Source organism: Penicillium expansum (assembly GCF_000769745.1).
Source record: "Penicillium expansum strain MD-8 chromosome Unknown contig20, whole genome shotgun sequence".
Classification (NCBI taxonomy): domain Eukaryota; kingdom Fungi; phylum Ascomycota; class Eurotiomycetes; order Eurotiales; family Aspergillaceae; genus Penicillium; species Penicillium expansum.
The window spans coordinates 153,674-175,077 of record NW_015971437.1 but is presented as its reverse complement, the minus strand read 5'-3'; the positions used below and the strand labels follow the sequence as shown (position 1 = coordinate 175,077).

Below are 21,404 nucleotides of genomic sequence, written 5' to 3'. Positions count from 1 at the left end.
CAGGTTGGGGTCAAATATACATAGTGATGAATGACCGAGTACTATAGAGCGGTTTACCTTTTCTGATATCTTGCTAGATTGATGGCTTGCCTCATGACTGGCAACTATCAGTTGGAACGATATGTGATTTATCTAAAAGAAGAATATATGAACTTGGAAGCCTTCAAATTGCGTGTTCGTCCTGATGATATATCGATAATGAAAGACTTGGGAAAACAAACATGTAGTGCTGGCCTGAGGCCACCGCCAACCACCATCGGAATATCAACATATGTATTGACCATGCATCTCACACTGTCCTAGAAATGAATTAAAAGACCCAAAATCAATCACAGCATATTCCTCTATACATACGCACCGGTATGAGATACAGATCACACACACAGTGCTCTTTTTGGTCCACAAACAAAGCAAAAACCTTAAAAAAAGCGTAGGATAAAAGTAAGAGCAACCTAGTACTAGTATCCCCAACAGCAGGTGGCCTAGTGGTAACATGACAATGTGTACCACGAGGGAAGTGCCGAAGATCTTCCACTACCTGGACTGTTCCGGTTCGACTCCGGTCGTTCTCGCGTATATCCCCTCTTTTTTTTTCTTCATCTTATTTTCATCATTACTTTCATCTTCATTATCTCCAATATTATATTCCTCAGCCAGATGCGTCCGTATACTTCGGAACGGAAAATACATGCCCCAGGCCCACAACGCACGTGATTCAGATAAGCCGATAAGCAATTTTCCCTCCGGCAACCCCCCCGAAAAAAGAAACAGAAGCCCAGAATCACTTCGTGCTGCTGGCAGTGCTACTTTACAAAATTCGTCTACTTCTTTCTCTTGTGTCTATCTACATACCAAATCCATTTTTTCAAATCCCCACCCCAACACAAACATGGTGCAAGGATCATTGAAAAAGGTCGGTCCCACCGGCCCAGGCAGGAAGTAAGTGTGCCACTCGCGGACAGATAAAATCACAAATCCACCACAGTCGGCAGTGCTATTCATTCATCCCGGAGCAATTAAGTTAACAAAATCTTTCACTAGGCCCGCCAAGACCACAAGACCGGGTGTCCGCTCCGTCGCGCCTAAGAAAGCCGGCCTGATCAAGCAGAAGAAACTCACCAAGGTACGCACCAATTCACTTCTAGACTGTCATCCGTGCCCTGTGATACAAGAACAGGACCACAAGACCTAAAAGACAAGACCGAAGGAATAAAAATCACTAACACACCGCTCTTTAGCAACTCACATCCGGCCTCGTCTCAATGACAGAACGCAGTCTGGCGACAAAGGCAGGCCATCTTGAGCTGTTGGCTGGTGGAAAGAAGGATCGTCTGCAGAAGGAGCGTAATGCTGCTCGCAAGGATGGGACTTTGGCTCGCAAGGATGGAGGTTTGAAGTCTGGTCCTAAGAAGGCGACTTGAATGAAGGGCGGGGAATTTAATGGATTGAGATGTTTTTTTTTTCTTCTGATTCGATCGTGTTTGCAATTCGTCTATACAGAGCTCGTTATATGAGTGCATGAAATCGATACCCAGTTTCTATTGTCTTTTGGTTCGGGTGGTCTACATATATCTATCCCTGATACATACAAGGTAGGTAGGTAGGTAGGTAGTATGAGATGGATGTGAAATGAAGTAGAGATGAAAAGCAGCTTCTATATGACAATCAATAGTAATTCTATGTACAAATTGTGGAAAATATCAACCGAATAAAATAGAAACATGCGCGAAATCATCAAATCATAAGCGCAGAGCTTGTATGTAAAAAGTCATGATGCATCCAATAGAAACAACGAAATCTCGAAAAGAAAAAGAAACGAACGAAACCAAAAAGCCAAAAAAAAGGGTATCTATAATTCTAACTCCAATGCCATTACCATCCAAACCATATTCGCAGATCACTGCCATCCCGGTCTCAGAACTTCGAGATGCGGCTCGGAACACCAGCCTGCTCAATCAGGTCCTGGCCACGCTCCATCCAACCATTGAAGCCGGCATCACTGGAGTCCGAAGGGAAATCATCCCACACGGCATTCTCCGAGTCCGCATACGTCGACCAGATGCCCTTGGGGACATCGGCCGCAGACCAGGAGGGCAGTTTCGCCAGCACGCAGGTGTAGTAGACGTAGAGGATGCGACAGAGAAGCTCGACGCGATCGACGTAGTGCTGCTGTGAGGGATCGGGGGTTTGACCGCCATCGCCGAGTCGCTTCCACCAGCTCACGCGCCATCGCAGCGTTAGCAGGATGTGGCCGAGTTCGCCGAGGAAGCGGACGTGCGTCTCGTGGGAGATCTGCTTCCACTTGATGTTGTAGAAGTCGCGCTCGAGCTTGCGGAAGCCCTCGACTTCGAGCATGCGGCAGAAGATTCGGGAGAGTTGAGCGGCGAGGAGGATCTCGCGTTGGTCCTCTGGGCTGTTGATGTCCATTGTTCGTTCCTCGCCTGCTGGGTCGAGGGACACGAAGCTGTACTTGGCGCGACTAGGCATGTTGTTCCACTGGGAGAGAAGGGTCTGAGGATGGTTAGTTTGATGCTCTCGGGATTGTGGGACAGTGGACACTTACATAGGCTTGGTTCATTGGGTCACAGTCGACAACGCAGGACAACCAGTTCTTGGACTTGTCCTTCGAGTCAACAATTCGTCGGTCGATGAACTCTAGGAAAGTGGACTTCGAATTGCCGTTGTACTCGCTCAGGGTCTTCAGGAACTTGTAGGTCTCTCCTAGGTCAAGGACATAGAGAGAGCCCCAGGCCTGGCTAGCGCGGATGTTGAACCGCCCTTGGCGCTCAGCGAGCAAAGACAGGAGTTGACTGAGGTCGAATTCAGATGGAATCTCCATCCGGACTCGGTTGGAACCATCCACAGTAGGGTGGTTGATAGCTCGTTGAGCTAGATAGGGTCAGTCAATTTGAACTATCCGTGGGGAGGTTTGATCAACGCTTACAGATATAGTTGCAGGTTCCAAACTCGACAATGCTGGAGAAGCATGCACGAGCACATGGTTGCTCATGAAGTGTGGGGCGACAAGCATCGCAAGGGGCGCTTCCGTCACACTGCAGACATGTTAACTTTATCCAAATACAGTAATTTAGTTGAAAATCCTTACCTTGCGCTTGTTAAGTCGACACTGAACACAAGTATCCTTGTTTTTCCGGCGGAGGCCTGCATTGGCCCGTCCAACCATACTCAATGGGCCCTTGCGACGCGCGCCACGTGGGGGCGAGACAAAGTCCGCAGACGCAATAGAGCCGCCTTGTCCATCCTCCTGGACAATTTGTAAGGGCCTTGCGATGCTTTGGTCCATTGAGGCAGGGTTTCTGGCCTTGCGCTTCTTGACTGTAGCCGAGGTCTGCATGGCGAGTGGTGCTGGTCGACCGGCACGCTGGCCAGCAGTCGACGAAGCCCTCGATCTACCAGGAACAGTGGAGACTAGAGACTCCACGGGTGCCTCACTCACCATGAAGGCAGTGGTCTTGAATGTAGACTGCGACCCCTCCGGTGAACTGGATTCATGCGGTGAGGTCTTCCACTGGACATCGTCGTCTTCCAACTGACGGTCCGCAAATGCAGGGGCCTCGTCGCTAGTAGCGGAGTAGGAGCACTCGTATATTCCCGACAAATCGCCCGACACTGAAGAGTTTTCGGATTTGAATTGGAACTCCTGTCCCATTTGTGCGTTTCGCGGGCCAGCAGTTTGAGAAACCGGCGCGATCTGTTGGGTGGGCAGTTGGGATTCCAGACTATTAAGCCATCGCGATTCCAGCGATCTGATAGAAGTCTGGAACCCTCGGAGGGAGTGATCCTTGGAGTTCTCCTGTGTTTCCACAGAAATTGGCATGGACTCTTGTGGCAGAGACATACTGTCCACTGGAATGCCATGTTGAATTTCAGTCCACTCCTCGGGGATCATGGGGAAAGACTGCGGAATCTGCTGGAACGACATGATGCCCTCTGCCGGGGCATCCGAGAAACCACCGTGAGGCATCTCTCCAACATCATCGACAATGACAGCGCCGTTCGAGTGGGCCGGTCCTTTCGCGTAGGGGTAGAGAAGAGAGGCATCCATCGGCATGCTCACTGAGTTGTACAGTTGAAAGTGTGGCCAAGCCTCGTCCGAATGGTAATTTTCGTCGGCGGAAGATGGGATGGTCTTGGGGCTAAGAGTGCCACTGCCGGTACCCTCGGCGAGGCCATCGGGGTAGTTCAAGTTCTCGGGTGCTACATCGTGCTTTCTGAAACAAGACAAGTGTCAGCCACATCAACATCGCGCTTCGCGGTCTCACTTCAGAGAGGGGTTTCCGGACCTGTTCTCCAGACGACGGTATTCACCGGCCAATGGGCCATGGAAGGTACCTAAGTCCGCGATATCCGCATCGCACTGGCTGGATTCTTGGCTGGTGTCCCACTCGGGGGGTTGGTCATAACCCAGATGTTCCCATGAGGCGACAGAAAAAGTGCCTTCAGTTTGCCAATTGTCCAAGATTTTGGGGTCGATCCCCGCAGCGGTCCCAGTACTTTCACAGTCCATACAGGATGAGGGTGAGGTGGCGGCGACGACCTAGTTTAGCAAAGATCCCAAAAAGACTTCGCTTTTTGAGACTTTGCGGGTTCAGGTAGGTGGCAGAATTGAGTTGTGTAGTGAAGAGGCGAAGATGTTCCGACGTGTCCGAGTATCGAATAGATATATAGTTGGTAGTGACTTGAACAGGAGAGAGTTGAGGGGCCAGAGGATAATTGAAGGGCTGACGGGATTCCCCACCTCAAGATTTTCTGCGATCGTCTTTAGCGCGTTGCTGGCACAGACCACTTTAGGATTTCTCTTTTATTTACAACGATGTACGATGAAAATCGATTTTGATGACAGTTGGATTTAAATCTTTGAATTCCAGCTAGATTGATATACATATTGATATACAAAAAGAAGTATATAGGCCAAGTGTCAATCACCATGATATTGTACTTTGTATACCCTATACCGGCATGGCGATCTCCGACAGGATCTCCGGCACGAGGGTGGTCTCACTGGTCTTACGAGAGGGAGATGGTGTGAGATTAGCTGTTCGTGGCAATCTCCTGAGCTATGAATGGTCCGACCTAACAAGTTTTTAATGTAGGCGCATTAGGCATATTAAATGTAACCCCCTCAGTTCTTCATCCTTCATCCTTCACATAAAAAAAAACATAAAAAAATTTCCATGCAGACCTTGTTCTACCGTGTAGGTTGCAGCACTGTCTTGGCATTTCTTAGGTAAGCATGTAGGTATGGATTGATTACCTCATCGTCCTTTTTGGGCTTTAAACTTCTGACTATTTAAAACCCTAGAAGTATAAGAAGTATAGAAGTGCAAATATAGGTTATAGACTACTATTATGTTTATATATCCATAAATATCTATATATATACACACACACTTGACATCCATTTCTAGACTATGAGATACATGCACCATATGACTAGTCATACCTAGTTGGCATACTTGAACCAGCATTTACAATGAACTATAGACTCCGAAGTCCTATTATCATCCTGGATGATATATCCTACTAACTCTCGACTACTCCAAGCATATATGTTGTAGTACATAAATGTCTACCCCTCTGCAACATACCAACGTATCAATAAAAAGCACATGGTCAGCACCTCCGAAAGAAAACCGAATCGGTTCACCGCACGCTGCATTCGGCCCTACCATTGCCGTCCCCGCAGCCTGAACGGCCTCACCCCCCAATGCCCCGGTGTGTAATTCGGTGTGGCCAATGGCTCATTCCTTACCCTGATTCCCCCAGGTATAAGTGTCCTGCACCCCGAGTATTCCCGGGGTGCAGAAATATTTCCTTTCTTTTGTTTCTTTTTCTCTTTTTAAAGAACTAGAGAAGAACAAAAAAATCCCAATCCAAACCGCCACCGGGGAAACTTAGGTCAAAGTCAAGATCCAAATCAAAACTCGAATATTCACCTTTAACGCCCTTGGCGCTGCTTAATCCCGTCATGCACATCCTGGTAAGTGAGATCACCGGCAAAAAAATCCTTTCTTTCTATTTTCTCCCTACCCTGGCAAAAATGTATAGAAAGCCATTTTCTGCAAGGATCTGCTTATAGATCCGGCATATTTCCTCCGGAGAATCCACCCTGTTTCCTTACGCCCGGGCAATACGTTGCACAACGTAGATAAAGCAAAAAAAAGAAAAAGAAACTAAAAAATAACCAAGACAAATAAACTAACAATCCAAAATAGGTCGTCAACGACGATGGTCCGCCAAGCACCAAGCTTTCACCATACCTCCGACCTCTAGTCGACACCCTCAAAGCAAACGGCCACCAAGTCTCCGTAGCAATCCCCGCAGCGTCCCGCTCATGGATCGGCAAAGCCCACCTAATCGAAGCCTCCCTAACAGCCAGCTACGTACACCCAGACGCCTTCAACGCAGACGGCAGCTGGGACGAGAGCTTCGAATCCCCAGACCCGGAGAATGACTGGGTTGTGATCCGCAACGGCACACCGGCTAGCTGTGCGCAATTAGGTCTGTACAACCTCTTCAGCGAGCGCGCGCCCATCGACCTCGTCATCTCGGGCCCGAACCACGGCCGCAATGCTTCCACCATCTACAACCTGTCCTCGGGGACGGTAGGCGGTGCGCTGGAAGCGGTGTTCTGTGGTAAGCGTGGTATTGCGATCTCGTTTGGTAGCAAGGATCCGCAGCCTGATGATATTATTGCTGCGGCTGCGAGACTGGCGGTTAGGGTTGTGCGACATCTTTATGAGAATTGGGATGAGCGGGTCGAGCTTTATAATATCAATGTTCCGATGGTTCTTGATGTTGAGGAAAAGCCTGTGATTTATACGCGCACGTTGCCGTATTATTGGTCTAGGGGGTGTCTGTATGCTGAGCAGGGGACGGGGAAGAAGGTTAATGGTGTGAATGGTGTTCATGTCAACGGCGAAACGAATGGCGTTCATGTCAATGGCGAGACAAATGGCACCGCTGTTAATGGACATGTCCCTGCGTCTTCCAGACAGCGCCAGTTTAAGTGGTCAGCTGATTTGTCGGATATGAAGAAGACGATGCAGGAGAGTGAGGTTGGCACAGATGCTCATACCGTGCTCAATGGGTCAACTAGGTAAGAGATGGGTTCTTTTTCGCGCTGCGATGCTGGAACCGGATATGCTAATGCTGTTTCTAGTGTGACTGCCCTCCGAGCCAATTTCTGGCATGTCCCCGGTCTTGAAGGACCGCTGGACCTTGCTTCTTGAATGAGCTCTTGAAGAGATTCTGAATGCTTTGGATGATCCTACGATACCCGCAATGGTTTTCGAAAATGCATAATATGGTGCTTCATAGGGAGACTGCTCCGATTTGTACATATACGGGAATTGCATACACGATTTTCTTTTTTTCTAAAGTTATACATAGAAAAGCCTCCTGCACAAAGGGGGTTTTTTACCGCCTTCACATAAATCTAAAAAGACATCACAAGGCCGCATAAGTGGCCTATTATTTTTTGATAATGGGCATTTGCTGTTATTCTCGCTACCAGACAGCCTGGCGTAACCAGTAAAACAGAATATAGAAATAGAAATAGCAAGTGTAGGCACAAGCAGGCGGGTGTATCACATAAACGACAGGAGATGCTGGAATAAGAGCGTCAGCTCTTGAGCTCGGTATAAAAGATCACAGCCGTCCTAGAGCGCGCGTGCAGCTTCTCCTGCGCCGCTATCCACAGTCGACACCTGCTCAGCTCGCATCTTTCCCTTGCCGACACCTCCCTCGCCGACGCCCATTCGTCGAGCCACGTATCGCTGCGCGATAATACCAGCGGTCAGCGAAAGAGTTTCCTCAATCCATTCCGAAACCCACTCGCGGGGGTCAACACCTCCACTCTCGATGACCTCAGCGATGGCTTCGGGCACTACAATGCGCTGAATATTCGCATCCGCGGCCTCGGGGTTCTCGGGGGCGGGCACCGAAGCATCGAGCCATTCAATCCATGTCTGCGGGATGCTCTGGGAGATGGCGTGGAAGGCAATGCCATGAATGGGGTCGTGAAGATACAGCGCGAAGGAGATCTCCTCTTCTTGCGTATCAGCTTCCACGGCTCCTTCGGTGGCCTTCTCGCCCGTCGCACCCGCCTGGAAGAGGTCCTTGGAAGTAGTCTGGCTGATAGCCTGAATAGCCAGGAAGATATCGCTGCTGCGGACCGGATTCGATTCACTCAGGACTTCCGAGGCGTGCTTTGCAGCCTCTTCGACTCCACCGCGGGACGAGAAGTACTCGGTAGCGTAGGACTCGGCGCTGGCTCGCGCGAGCTTGGAACCTTCCACGGTGCCTCGCACGGAAGAGATGCTCCGCGGTTGTCCAGGTGTAACCGTCCGCCACCAGGGCCCGTCATTCCATCCGGCACTGGTCATGTAGCCGGTAACATCGATTCCGCGCTTCGGGGATGACTCCTGGCCCCGCTGGATCACCAACAGGTCTCCGCCCTCAACTTGGGACATCACTCGTGAGAATACCGCATAGACGAGAGGGTCGATGCCCGGGTAGCCGGACATATCGTGAGTCACATGGATTTGTAGACGTTCATGCGAAGAAATAGGAGGGGCAAGGGTGTGGATGAGGTTGGTGAATGTCGGGATTGCCCTGTCTCGAAGCTCGCCGCCTGCGTGTGCCAGTTAGCTCCGTCTGCATGTAGGAGAGCATGTTTTGAGTAGGATGATCCATACCAAGATCACGGAGAGCTCCAACATTGCCCTTGACTTGCTGAGCCCACTTCTGTGCTTCCTCATTATTCTGGATCTCCTTGACAGCCGCCTCGGCCTGTTTCATAGCCGCGGTGGCCGTTGCGAACAGGCCTCCTGACCATCCACCCCACCAGCCAGCCCCCTCCTGGGCTGTTTGCTGTGTGGGGACATTCTCAGGCTCAGCCTTGGGCTGTTCTGGCTTGGTTTCTGTGCGTGAAGACCGGCCGGTCTCCTCAGACTGGCGGACCGGCGCCTTGTCCTCGGTCGATCGGTCGATGGTCGCGCTCGGGCGGGGAGAACGTGTAGATGGCCTGGGCTTATCGGAAGACAGGCGCGGAGTGCCTGGTCCACTCGCTGGACGCTGTGTGGCTAGGTGGTCCAGCTCGGCCAGGATGTCCTCCTGCCCGCCCTTGGCATTGTCAGATACGATAGCTTTAGATGTTTTGTTGCCGGATTTGTCAAGACCGAGGTCGTCAAACTGAGCTAGAAGCTCGTCACTTGTGGGTTTGGGGGCCTTTGGAGGCATGTTTGTTTGGGGGGAACAATGTTCAGGAGAGGTGACGACACCTTGGGAGCTTCTGAACTTGTGGAGATCATGTGCCAAGACTAACAACACTGACTGCAGCTGCTTGATGAAAGTCAAATTTGGTTAAACAGATGATGTTAATGCTTTCATTCTTTAATTCGAATATTTTATTCAATTCCAAGAGAAAATACAAGCCTTGGACACATTGGATGTTGGACCACCTGGGCGACCTTGAATTTAAATGTGTCACCCCGCACAGTACAGAGCACCCTTGTACACAATGCCAGCTATCTTCTCATCCTCACATCTTGACATCTTCTCTTTACAGGCCCACACCTGAAATTTCAAGCAAAATCAGACTAAATACTGCGGAACTCGGAAGCGCAAACCCGACTCCCGCGGCTTTGACTTATCCGCCCCATATGGACCCGCGCGGGGTTGCCGATACATGGTTGCTCTGTCTGCTCCAAAGCACAGCCTATTGAGTCACATCTCAACTGAAATCAAACCACAGACCCCAGATTTCACTCAAATCTAGCCATTGAACAACCCAACTTCCAATTAAGATCACCTCCAACCCTTCCATACGACCCACCATGCGTCTCCCATATGTTGCAGACCCTCCAGCAACTAGCACACCAGATGAAGCGAGAATCCTTGCCAGCGTGCAAGCGCGCCGAGCCCCAAACCCGCTCCTCCCCCTCGATCTAGCACTCTTGCACTCCTACCCAGTCACAGAAGGCTGGAACTCATTCATTGGCGCAATCCGCACCCGAACCACCCTCACATCTGTCATCCGTGAACTAGCCATCTGCCGCGTCGCAGTAGTCAACGGCGCCCTGTTCGAGTGGGAACAACATGCACCTCTGCTTACGGAAGGTGGATTGGGCTCAGAGGCATTGAAGTTTATTGGGGATGCCCAAGCAGATTTCTCCAGCGAGGCTGCGTCGTCGGTCTTGAGTGCTGACCAGAGGGCTGTGCTGAAGTATACCGATGCTATGACGAAGACGGTTACCGTGCCTGATGAGGTTTTTGCGGAGCTGAAGGGGTCCTTTAATGAACGAGAGGTTGTTGAGATTACCGCTACGATTGCAGCTTATAACTGTGTTAGTCGCTTTTTAGTGGCTTTGGATGTTGGCGAGAAGAACCACCTGCACTGAGCTATAGATGCTTACAAGCCTTCTGGCAAAATAGACTGGTCTTAGAAGAGCTATTGACATTTTTGTTAAAGATAATTGTATTTATCAATATTGAGGTCCTCTAGCCTAACACTACTAGTAGTTAGGCGTAATTAGAGGTCCTTCGGCCTAATGCTTACAATGATCGATCACATTTGCAGCATAATGTGATACGTCTAAGTAACGTGGCACCAAGCCTTCAATTATAAACAGCACTATCTTTTCTTTATGAACTTCCTTTTCTTCTCTTTGATTCTATTCCTGGAACTTCTCGTTCTTCTCCATGTGGCTCCTTTCTTTTTGAAAGGTCGCCGTGGTTCAATCGACTTCCCAGTGTTATGATCTACACACCTCAGCGTAATGGCGGCATCACTACCCCTGGAACTGCTATACGAAATTGCAACACTTCTGCAAATGGACGGAGAGACTTTGATTCCATGCACTTATGTGTGTCGCTATTGGCAGGCAGCTTTCGAGCCTTTGATATATACCGATCTCGTTGTCTATAGTGACAGTTACCATAAAGAAAAAGGGCGACGTGGAATTTCCCTAACACATTTTCAAAAACTCACATCCGGTAGCCGTGCCATACGGCGGGAATGGATCCGAAGGCTGGACTACGACATCATCATCCCCTGCAAATTACTGGACTGGAAAACAAGTAAAAACTCGCAATATAGCACAAGCAATCAATTAAGGCAGGCCAACGATTTCGCTTTCCAGACGGCTATATTTGATCTTTTCCAAACGCTTCATTCGTGGAACCAGAATTGCCGTCTCAAATTGCATCTAGGGCTTCGAGAATCTCGACACAATAGATGGCCTAAAATAGAACCAGATACTGAGCACTGTCCTACTGCCGGTGCATATCGTTCTTTCGATCAATACACAGGAACACGCAATATTTCGATCTATCCCTATCGGGCACGTTTCGTCAACAGTATGCATCAACTATATATGATGCACGCTCCGTGTATTGATACGCTCTCATTCCTTAACAGAACCCATGACAAAAACCAGCTCCATCAAATATGGACTGGGGCAGTGCAGACCATTATCGAACACTGTCCAACCATCACTGAATTGGAGCTGGATCTCAATGAATGGGTCCGTCCGGATTACTTACATTATATACAAGAACGGCGAGCATGTAAGCTATATCATTAGTTTCATGTGTTTTCGCTTAGACACTTTTGTACTAATAGTTTTATAGCATTGTCTTCCTTGCTCAGTATTGTTCCTAGCAGCGTAAGAGTGTTTCGTTATAACGGCACGGAGGATGGCCCGTGGAAACATAGTATGCCTGCACTAAATGTCACCCCTTCGGGTATTGATAGCATGACTATCAATTTGCGAAATCTCAGCATTCACCTTCGAAAATTGAAATTGAACAGAACCACTCTTGCATTTGATTTTCTATGTCCTTTGGATGCAAAAGGCCAGCCTATTATAGGCTCCTTGCACTGGCCCTATTTGGAAACACTGGAATTTGAGGATGTGCCTCCCTGGCTTCCTTCCGGTAAGGAATATCTCTTTTTCCGTTGGTATGTTTTTGGCTACTTAAGCAAGCCAATCGACTAGGAAAATGGACTTCCAATCATACCGCGGAGCATCGAGCCAGAATCGAGAATGGCAAGTGGAATGACCGGATGCACGATCCCGAACGGAGATGGGGTGGAAGATCGGCGATAGACGAAGAACAATTCCACCGGCTTCTCATATCGATGGGTTATGCAACCCAACGCATGCCCCGTTTGAAGCTTATGGAGTTTCATATGGATTGTTATTGCCGGTTTTATCTTAATCTTCAGAACAACGCCAGTGCGAGTATGTTACAGTGGCAATCGCATGTCGAATATCAGCCAGATAGTCGGGTTGCAAAGGCGTGGAAGTTTGAGCTGGATGACGTGCGAGTTCACGCTACGCCTTTGGGTAGATGTTCTGTGATACTTCCAAGGTGGCCGCCCCCCGAGCCTACATAGCTTGGGCTCCTTGGGCTTGACAGGTTGACATTATGTTCTATCAAAATCGGCGCCTGGTGCATTTTATAAAAGGATAATAATGATATGCAGGATACAAATCTACTTCTCATGTATGCCTCCAATAGTGCAATCCAAATGCAAAGCAAGAGTAAGTAGACAAAAGAGCTCGTATGATTCATAGTTGGCTTGCTAATAGATCAGCCCAGAACATAAATCGCGCTAGGTCTGCGGCTGTGCAGGCCCATGGATGCGGTACAGGTGACTCAGGCAGAATTCCCCCGGGGCCTTATTTGAACTTGTCTATCACTCACATTTTTCTCAGTTTTACATGTACAACGGTACAACATGACTCAATTCGAACTTTTCGTGGCCACTTGTGCCAACCATGCTGCGCTGTTGCCCGTAGTCTTAATCGCATCCTCCATTAATGAGGCCCGCCCGTTAGTAACTCCCTTGGAGGTCCTAAGATCTTGAGTCTATAAACAAACTAACCTTCCCTTAGAGCTCCAATCATCAATATCAGCTTGGAGGATACTTCCCTGCTGACTGAGGGTGACAAGTCAATCATCAAGTTTCAGATAGACGACAAGACTGTTACTGGCACTATTCCTATCATCCAGGAGCTGTGCGCGCAGTTCCCTTTCCTTGTCGGCAAGGATGCTAAGCTGGTGAGCTAGCATATCCTCGAATCAGGCTTTAAAAGTCGACAAGTTCCAGTGTTGATGTCGCATCTAGGAGAAGGAATGGATCTCTCGAATAGATTTCTTTAACACCTTGGACTTCAAGACGCTCGAGCCAATCCTCCAGGTTAGAAGAACCTATATGCAGCTTTGGACTAGTCTAACATATTCAAAAAGCATCTCGATACTCACCTGCTCCTTCGGTCCTTCCTCTCAGGGTATTATCTTTCGACGGCGGACATTGCACTATGGGGTGCCCTTCGGGGAAACCGTGTTGCTGTCTCCGCTCTCAAGAGGGGTACTCTCCTCAACCTGACCCGCTGGTACAAGTTCCTCGAGGAGTTGTGCCCTTGGGCCACATCGGCCTTTGAGTCGTTAAATGCTGCTTCTCGCGAAAAGAAGCTTGCTAAATCCAAAGAGGGTGCCAGCTACGATATTGCCCTGAAGGTCTGCATTTGAATGAGACCAATTCATGATATTTATGGCTAACCATGTGAGACTTTCAAGAATACCGAGAAAGGGGTTGTCACCAGATTCCCACCGGAGCCTTCGTATGTTCCCTTGATGCTCCAGGGCTAGCACATTTCTTTACTAACTTGGTGTATAGTGGATACCTTCATATTGGACATGCTAAAGCCGCTCTTTTGGTTTGTTTTCCACCTTTTCCTGTTGAATCCCTGGCTAACATTACCATTTGTCTAGAACGATTACTTTACCCGTGCGTTCCATGTCTTAATTACGGAAATCACACCCTACTAACGACCACTTTTCAATAGACGAGAAGTATAGCGGCACTCTTATACTTCGGTTTGTCTATGTGACCCAAACTGAGGATGGTAGAGGCTTACTCAATCCTTAGATTCGACGACACCAACCCGTCGAACGAGAAGCAGGAATTTGAAGATGCCATTGTTGAGGATCTTGCATTGATGGGTCCGTCCCCTTTTTGTTTTAAAATCGGAAGTACTAACAATTATGCATAGGCATCCGACCCGACAAAGTCAGCTATACTAGTGACTACTTCGATCAACTCTACGACCATTGTCTTCAGATTATTAAATCAGGAAAGGCTTATGCCGATGACACCGACAAGGAGATCATGAAGCACCAGCGGAGGAACGGCGTCCCTAGCCAGCGTCATGACCTCTATCCTGAAGAATCTCTGGCTCACCTAGAGGAGATGAAGAAGGGAACTCCCGAGGGCTTACAGTGGTGCATCCGTGCTAAGATCTCCTTCGATGACAAGAACAAGGCCCTACGCGACCCTGTGATCTACCGATGCAAACCTACTACTCATCACCGCACAGGTGATGACTGGGTTATCTATCCTACGTACGACTTTGCTTGTCCCATAGTCGACTCGATGGAGGGCGTCACCCATGCTCTGAGAACCATTGAATACAGAGACCGCAACCCGCAGTACCAGTGGATGCTCGATACTCTGAGCCTCCGTAATGTGCAGGTCTGGGACTTTGCTCGCATGAACTTCATCCGTACCCTGCTATCAAAGCGCAAGCTAACTAAACTCGTGGAAAGCGGTGTCGTATGGGGCTGGGATGGTAAGCGTTCCGTTTTCTCTAGCTTTATGTGACGATACTAACGACCATTCTAGATCCTCGTTTTCCCACTATCCGTGGTATTCGCCGTCGTGGTATGACTATTCCCGCGCTTCGCGAGTTCATTCTCAAGCAGGGTCCGTCTAAGAACGTGACGCTATTTGACTGGGGCTTGATTTGGGCCACCAACAAGAAATACATCGACCCAGTTGCCCCTCGCCACACAGCTATTGCAAACGAGGACATTGTCAAGGCGACTGTCATTGGGGCTCCCGCTACCCCATACACGGAAAAGCGTCAAAAACATGTCAAGAATACCGCTCTTGGCGATAAAGTGGTTGCTTTTTCCTCGTCCATTGTTCTCGAGCAGGTTGATGCCAAGTCCTTCAGCCAGGACGAGGAGATTACGCTAATGAACTGGGGCAATGCAATTGTGCGCGCAATCTCCACCGATGGTTCTACCGACAAAGTGACGCATCTGGAACTAGAGTTGCACATGGCTGGTGACGTGAAGAAAACTGAGAAGAAGGTTACTTGGCTGTCTACTAAGGGCCAGACTCTGGTCCCCGTCGAGCTGGTCGACTTTGACTACCTGCTCAAGAAGGACTCACTGAATGACGATGATATCCTCGAGGATGTTCTCAACTTCAACACAGAGTTTCGTGTGAGTGGGTTGGCCGATTGCAATGTCTCCGAGGTCAATGTTGGCGATGTCTTGCAATTCGATCGCAAGGGCTTCTACCGTGTGGATCGGGTTCCTGCTCCCGGTGTCCCTGATGTCTTTTTCAACATTCCCACTGGAAAGCAGAAGTAGATATGTGCTTGAAATGGAAAGGAGAGCTTGGATGAATTGTCGTGCAATGGGCAAAGTGTGCACTGCCAATTTAAACTTGTCAGTATCCTGGGTAATCATCTCTATAACAGTATATATTACATATATTCCAAATTGCTCTTGAGATAAACGCCATAAATGAAGCTAGACCTCTTTCTTGATTCCTAGAGCGTCAAAGTTCATCTTTACCATAACGGGATACAAGGCGATCTTGACGCTTTTATTGGGTAGTGTCCGGTCGAGTCAACATTGGGCTTTTATCTATTTATAAACACTGCTTTTGTGCGACACTGCTTCAATTCTTGTGCGGAATGTGTATAGTCCCTGCAGTATGTCGCATGTTTCTAGGCACTTTGTACCACTTTGTATGTACCTTCCATTATGCTTGTTGTTTTTGATACTTACATCTCTCTTCACTAGAACATGAGTCAATGTACTTTCCAAAACTCCTTATCTCATTGGCTCACGTTAGCTCTGCCAACATATACTTCAAAAGATCGCCACAAAGTAGTCCCTATTGACGATTTTTCTATAATCGATAATGTTATGTTCCACTGTACAAAGATCATCATTATACAATATTTGACTGTTCCCAGGGAGGCCTCGAATAGTAGAAAATTTAGAGTGAACCTCGGCATTCACGGGTCGAAGGAACATTCCAGGAAAAATTGGGGCGATCCCGAGACCCACTGGTACATTTCCTACCGGGGTTTTTCGGCTGCCGCTTTAATGAATCCGTTTTATTTTTTATATCTTTCTTTCTCTCTCTGATTTTTAATTATCATTATTATTAGTTGAGACTCAGTGTGATTAGACAAATTTCTACTTAGTAGAGTATCGTCAGGTTTGATTTGAAAAGAAAATTCTAACATATTGTGATAAACATATAATCGGGAAGTATAGGATGGCGCTACGAAGAATGTGACAACTTACCATATCCAACCAGCCAACTTATGACCTAGATACCGATTGTAAAGAATAAATACATTTGAGTTGGTCTTTCTACCCGACAAGGCCGGAAGGGTTATAATATGTCGTTTAGGCGAAAGAGACATAAGCGGCTATTTTAACTGATAGCGAGGCGGTCAGTACAAGGGTTTTTCTCGACTATAAGAGCATCATATTTGATGATGTATACTATGAGAAACTGGCGTTGAACATTTTGCTTTGGTAGTAACAGCTGTTTTGAGTTTGACACGCCTGCTACGGATAGGAGACACTACGGATAGGAGACAATCGTTGAGGGGTATATGGAGAACTTATCTTAGGTACTCTCTAACTTGAGAGGCGACAATGTGTATTGTAGTCTATATGTCTCAACCAGGATGAGACGCCACTGCATTCCTTGTCACACAAAATATGGAGACCATGAACCGAACGGACCAAGGCCAGTCACCACGGACATATCCATATAAACATAATGCAACTATCTCGTGTTCGATTTCCTGTCACTTGTCGTGACTTCCTTGTTGAGTACATATAGATGAGTATAATCGAGTCCATAAGATTGTCCACAGCAGCTGCCTAAAAGGAAGCGCATACAAATCGGTTCTATTGTGTGTCTCCTCCAAGATCTACTGTAATTCCTACCTGCCTTAATAGCCAGCTATTGAAGAGACAAGCTATTGTTCTAAAAGTACGTATCATGTGACGTCCGATGAAAATGAAAACCGGTATACGAGTATATAGGTGACTATGTAAAAAATAGAATAACAATTGACAATTGAAGATCAATACAATGCAGAGAATCAATAAAATCCTCGATGAATAGTGAAGAATAGTTGATGAATCCAAATCAAAAACCCCCTTTCCTCAATGTAGTCCAATGTGGCTAGTAGATACGGGGTCTCTGATTGGTCGGGCCAGGACGGGGTTTCCACTGCCTATGAAACTACAAAACTATCTCTCTCTCAACCTCAATCTCCTCTCAACCTCATCATCCTAAGTCCATTTCACCTTCCGATTTATTCTCTTCTCTTGTATTCACCCTGTTCTGTAATCTCACTTCATTTACTGCCCTTGGTTTCGTGTTTTCCTCTTTGCGCGGTGTCGCGTCGGCGAAGATCATTTTTTTCTTCATACTACCCGGGGGACGCAAGATCTGCGCGCCAAACACAAGTTTGCGACATACTTTCCCTTTTGACATCTTCTCTATTTCACCTGTCTCCAACATCTTACCTCCTCTCTTGTTCTCTCATCCCACTTCGCGTTGTGTCCCAATAAGTGGACTGTCACCTACCCAGCCTTCCCCAGTCAGATAGTAAGTACACATCCCTGGCAGCCACTCATGCCCATCCTGCACCCTTCTTTGCAGCACTCACTAACAGCCAGCAGTCATTGGCTGTGACTTCGTGTCTCCTATTCACAAGGACTCAACTCGACTTTAAACATCTCATGGTAAGTGTCGCGTCTTTTCCACTTTTTTTCTTGTATGGCACAGTTTCGCAGTACTTCCCGGTCAGATCTTGATCCATGCATTTTTGCCCGACCGTGTCTTATGTTTCATGCTTTTCTCATGTTACATGTCGCGTTTACTGGGTTTACAATGTATTGCGATTCTTGTGTTCGCGCTGTTCCCTTGTGGCTTGGGCCCTTGGAACCGCGGAATTGCGCTGCGATTTACTGGCGTCTTGGCACCCGCAAGCGAACCAACGCTGACCATCTATACAGATTCTTTCTTGACGTTCTTCATTCTCCATTTGAGACTCGTGTTTTTTTTCTTCTTTTTTTTTCTCCTGTTCATTGAAACACTCATACCCCCCTTGTTCTCTTTTTTTTCTTTTTCCTTTTCTGTTCATTCGCGCCAAAATGGCCCCTATTCCAAGGGCCGATCTGGATGGGGACAATCCTTCTTCGGATATTGGTGACAGCCAGGACTCCCCGCTGCGTCGTCAATTTTCTGAACCCTTCCGTCCCCAATCTACTTCCACCCAAATCTCTCAGTCCCCGGAGCCCATGCCTCGACGGCTCAAGTGTGACTGGTGTGGGAAGCTTTTGATGCTCCCAAATGACCCAGACATCTCCGAGGAAGATGTTTTGAATGATCATATCAACGAAGTTCACCCGAAATCTATCAACTTTTCTGGGTATGATGGTGCCGACGATGGCGCCGAAGATCTCGCTGAAGATCTCGCCGAAGATGGCGCTGATGACACTTACGACGAGAATGGCGATCTCCAAGATGACGACGCCATTGAACAGGACGAGCCCATAGTCCAAGCTGCCAAGCCCGAAGATGACGAGGCTCAGGACGAAGACGGCGAAGAGATCGCAGTGGAACTGACCACTGACGACAACAATGGCACCCAGCCAACCGCAGTCCAAGCCAATATCAGCCATATGCCCGAAACGAAACGTGACCTGTTGGACTGGCTTTCCAACCCGCGTACTGGATATCCCGAGGAGTATCGCCTTCGTGAGGCCCAGTGGCGACGATCAGATGTAAAACAGCGCCTTGAACGTTTCTGGAAAGTTCATGATGCCAACAAATTCTCCCCAAATTACGACCAGGAAGCCGCCAAGTGTGAATTTACTTGGGACAATGCTTTCCACGACCCTTCTAAGACCAGGAAGCGCGATGCTCCTGAGCCAGCCTCTCAACCTCTTCCATACAAGAAACCCAAAGTCGACAAAGGCCAATTCCTCGAAGTACAGGCTCAGGAACTCGATGAGCTTGTCAGCATGCTCCGCAATCCCGAAAAATACACCCCTGAAGAACTCTACGCACTCACACAGACCGCCGCTTTTGCCTTGAAAACAATTCAAGATGAATACCTGGCCCTCGACGACCTTTACCTCAAGGCGCACCGACACAAGCGAGATGAACCCTCATATCAAACAAAGCGACATCAAATGCAGGGTCACAAGAAAAAGGGCGGAGCCCCTCTGGCTAACTTCAATGAGGACAAGCTTGACTTTGAGGAAAAGAAAGAGGCAATGCTCTATGGTTACAAGCACAATTATTTCCCGGGCAACACACCACTTGTACCCATCCGCACACAGCAGGATCCATTTGTACAGGGAGGCTTTGTCCCAACTCCTGCGCAAGCCAGAAAGATGATTGCTAAGAACAAGGAGAGTGGTGATCTTAACCCTGATGGGTGGGCACCCATGAAGAAACATGGCCTTGAATATCACCCTCAAATTTATGAACCTCGACGCGAGCCACTTGTGCCAAAAGTCACTCGGAAACGCAAGGCCGCAGAAGTTGAAGTGCCAGCCAAAACCACCGATGCAGAAGAGACTCAAAATGAGAGTGCGGATGGTGATGAAACCGATGAAGACAACCACCCCGCAAAGCGACGCACCCGAGGCCGCGGCGGCAAAACCGTCGTTGCCGAATCAACTCACTCTGACACAAACTCTCGCCGAGGCTCTGGCCGTGGCCGTGGCCGCGGACGCGGCCGTGGGCTTGGTCGCCTTGGATCCTCTCGGGCTACCTTCGAAGTCACCCCTGCCCCTACTCAACCCGCATCTCGGGGCCGGGGTCGACGTGGCGCTAGCAGCCTGGCCTCCTCATCACTCCCTCCAGCAGAGACCTCCTTCCCGGCCGTCGAACCGACGGCCACCGAAAGCCCTGTCGAATCCGCTCCGACATCGGCCAAGAAGGAGGCTCTCTCTGCTGAGGCGATTGAGGAGGCCAGGCGCCAGAAGATCGCCAATTCGAAGAACCCCAAGAGGACCAAGGCGATGCTCGATCACTGGGACCGGTTCAACCGGGAAGGACGCATTCGCAACCCAAAGCGATCCAAGGCCCAAATCGAGCAGGACCGGACCGTCGACGGCGCCGCCGACGAGGTCCCCAAGCCCACTGGCCCCGGCCGCCGCAAGCGGTCGCCCTCGCTGGCACCACTTGCTGGCAACCTCGCCCCCAAGGGGCCCACCGGCCTGCCCTCAATGGCAAGCGTACAGGCGCAGCAGCAGCAGCCCATGCCTCCCACCCTCCCTCCTATGGGGGTGGTCTCTCACTACGGCCCCGGCCCAGTGAACCCCTTTGCTGCTGCTGCGCCTGTTGCGCCTATGGCGCAACTGGGGCAACCCATGCCGCCCCAGTACGCCCCATTCCCGTACGTCCAGTACCACGGGATGGGTCCCCTCCCGGGTCATAACCCGAGGGACCCACGCCATTGAGGGCAGGCCGACTTCGTCGAGGCAATCCTCAGTTCTCTCTCTCTCATTTTAGCTATTATCTTACTTCATGTTCATCTTACTTTTTTTTCACGAGTGAGAGAGAGAGAATTGGGGGTTGCATCGACACCAACTGATCATTTCTTGGCCCACCCCAGGGTTTGGAATGGGTTGCAGGGAATCATCTTCGCCCCGGTTTATCTTCACTGCTTGGTGCACAGCCCTCTTCGTGACTGGGCCGAGCCCGCAGTTGATAAACCGGGGTGGAGGTGGTTCCCTACGACCTCAGACCTCCCTGGGGTGTGGGCTGGGAATAAAATGATCAGATACATTATGAAGGTACTGGTGCCCTGGCAGTGTCCGGACACTGCTAGGGCACTAGTACATGTATTCTAGGACAAAATTCAAGTTGTAAAAAAAAATCTCGCTCCCTATCTGTAGTTCCTAGCTTGTACATACTAGTTTCGAGGGTTGTAGATTGTATTTGGGGGATTTTATTCGAGATAGGTAGATCGCATATTATATTGCAAACATCGGTTGCACATTTGTATACTTCTTTCACTCTCCATATTCTATATTTTGTCGCTAACGCTAATAACACGACAACATATCTTTAAAAAAAAAGGACATTAGAAAAAACTGCTAGAGACTACCAAAAATATAATTTAGAAGTAGTAACTATACTGGGCTCAGATATGGAATACTCTCAAAGGCAGCCTAGGCCAACGAAATGGGAATACATACACGTGAGCGAATTCTATTGCAAGAGACAAAGTAGCCAGCTT

The 21,404-nt window shown here is 48.8% G+C and overlaps 8 protein-coding genes across 8 annotated transcripts; 5 read left to right on the top strand and 3 right to left on the bottom strand.

Moving 5' to 3' along the window:
- Positions 1–889: 889 nt before the first annotated feature.
- On the top strand, positions 890–1,421 carry PEX2_007100 (DUF2462 domain-containing protein; the record flags this gene model as incomplete). Its single annotated transcript, XM_016737987.1, has 3 exons — positions 890–939; positions 1,042–1,123; positions 1,239–1,421. The coding sequence occupies 3 exons, from the start codon at positions 890–892 to the stop codon at positions 1,419–1,421; spliced, it is 315 nt and encodes a 104-aa protein (XP_016594559.1).
- Positions 1,422–1,914: 493 nt separating this feature from the next.
- On the bottom strand, positions 1,915–4,528 carry PEX2_007090 (uncharacterized protein; the record flags this gene model as incomplete). The annotated part of the gene is made up of 5 exons (XM_016737986.1): positions 1,915–2,511; positions 2,564–2,889; positions 2,945–3,053; positions 3,107–4,232; positions 4,284–4,528. 5 exons carry the CDS (start codon positions 4,526–4,528, stop codon positions 1,915–1,917), a joined length of 2,403 nt encoding a protein of 800 aa, XP_016594558.1.
- A 1,461-nt stretch (positions 4,529–5,989) lies between these two features.
- On the top strand, positions 5,990–7,253 carry PEX2_007080 (5'/3'-nucleotidase SurE; the record flags this gene model as incomplete). Its single annotated transcript, XM_016737985.1, has 3 exons — positions 5,990–6,001; positions 6,237–7,120; positions 7,184–7,253. The coding sequence occupies 3 exons, from the start codon at positions 5,990–5,992 to the stop codon at positions 7,251–7,253; spliced, it is 966 nt and encodes a 321-aa protein (XP_016594557.1).
- Positions 7,254–7,682: 429 nt separating this feature from the next.
- Positions 7,683–9,264, bottom strand: PEX2_007070 (DUF5427 domain-containing protein MTC1; the record flags this gene model as incomplete). The annotated part of the gene is made up of 2 exons (XM_016737984.1): positions 7,683–8,656; positions 8,721–9,264. 2 exons carry the CDS (start codon positions 9,262–9,264, stop codon positions 7,683–7,685), a joined length of 1,518 nt encoding a protein of 505 aa, XP_016594556.1.
- Positions 9,265–9,860: 596 nt separating this feature from the next.
- On the top strand, positions 9,861–10,424 carry PEX2_007060 (carboxymuconolactone decarboxylase family protein; the record flags this gene model as incomplete). Its single annotated transcript, XM_016737983.1, has 1 exon — positions 9,861–10,424. The coding sequence occupies one exon, from the start codon at positions 9,861–9,863 to the stop codon at positions 10,422–10,424; it is 564 nt and encodes a 187-aa protein (XP_016594555.1).
- A 2,345-nt stretch (positions 10,425–12,769) lies between these two features.
- On the top strand, positions 12,770–15,474 carry PEX2_007050 (Glutamyl/glutaminyl-tRNA synthetase, class Ib; the record flags this gene model as incomplete). The annotated part of the gene is made up of 11 exons (XM_016737982.1): positions 12,770–12,864; positions 12,927–13,092; positions 13,160–13,231; positions 13,282–13,551; positions 13,612–13,655; positions 13,712–13,751; positions 13,807–13,822; positions 13,881–13,911; positions 13,964–14,037; positions 14,088–14,663; positions 14,717–15,474. 11 exons carry the CDS (start codon positions 12,770–12,772, stop codon positions 15,472–15,474), a joined length of 2,142 nt encoding a protein of 713 aa, XP_016594554.1.
- A 2,212-nt stretch (positions 15,475–17,686) lies between these two features.
- On the bottom strand, positions 17,687–18,191 carry PEX2_007040 (uncharacterized protein; the record flags this gene model as incomplete). Its single annotated transcript, XM_016737981.1, has 2 exons — positions 17,687–17,795; positions 18,037–18,191. The coding sequence occupies 2 exons, from the start codon at positions 18,189–18,191 to the stop codon at positions 17,687–17,689; spliced, it is 264 nt and encodes an 87-aa protein (XP_016594553.1).
- Positions 18,192–18,300: 109 nt separating this feature from the next.
- Positions 18,301–20,622, top strand: PEX2_007030 (uncharacterized protein; the record flags this gene model as incomplete). Its single annotated transcript, XM_016737980.1, has 1 exon — positions 18,301–20,622. One exon carries the CDS (start codon positions 18,301–18,303, stop codon positions 20,620–20,622), a length of 2,322 nt encoding a protein of 773 aa, XP_016594552.1.
- Positions 20,623–21,404: the final 782 nt, after the last annotated feature.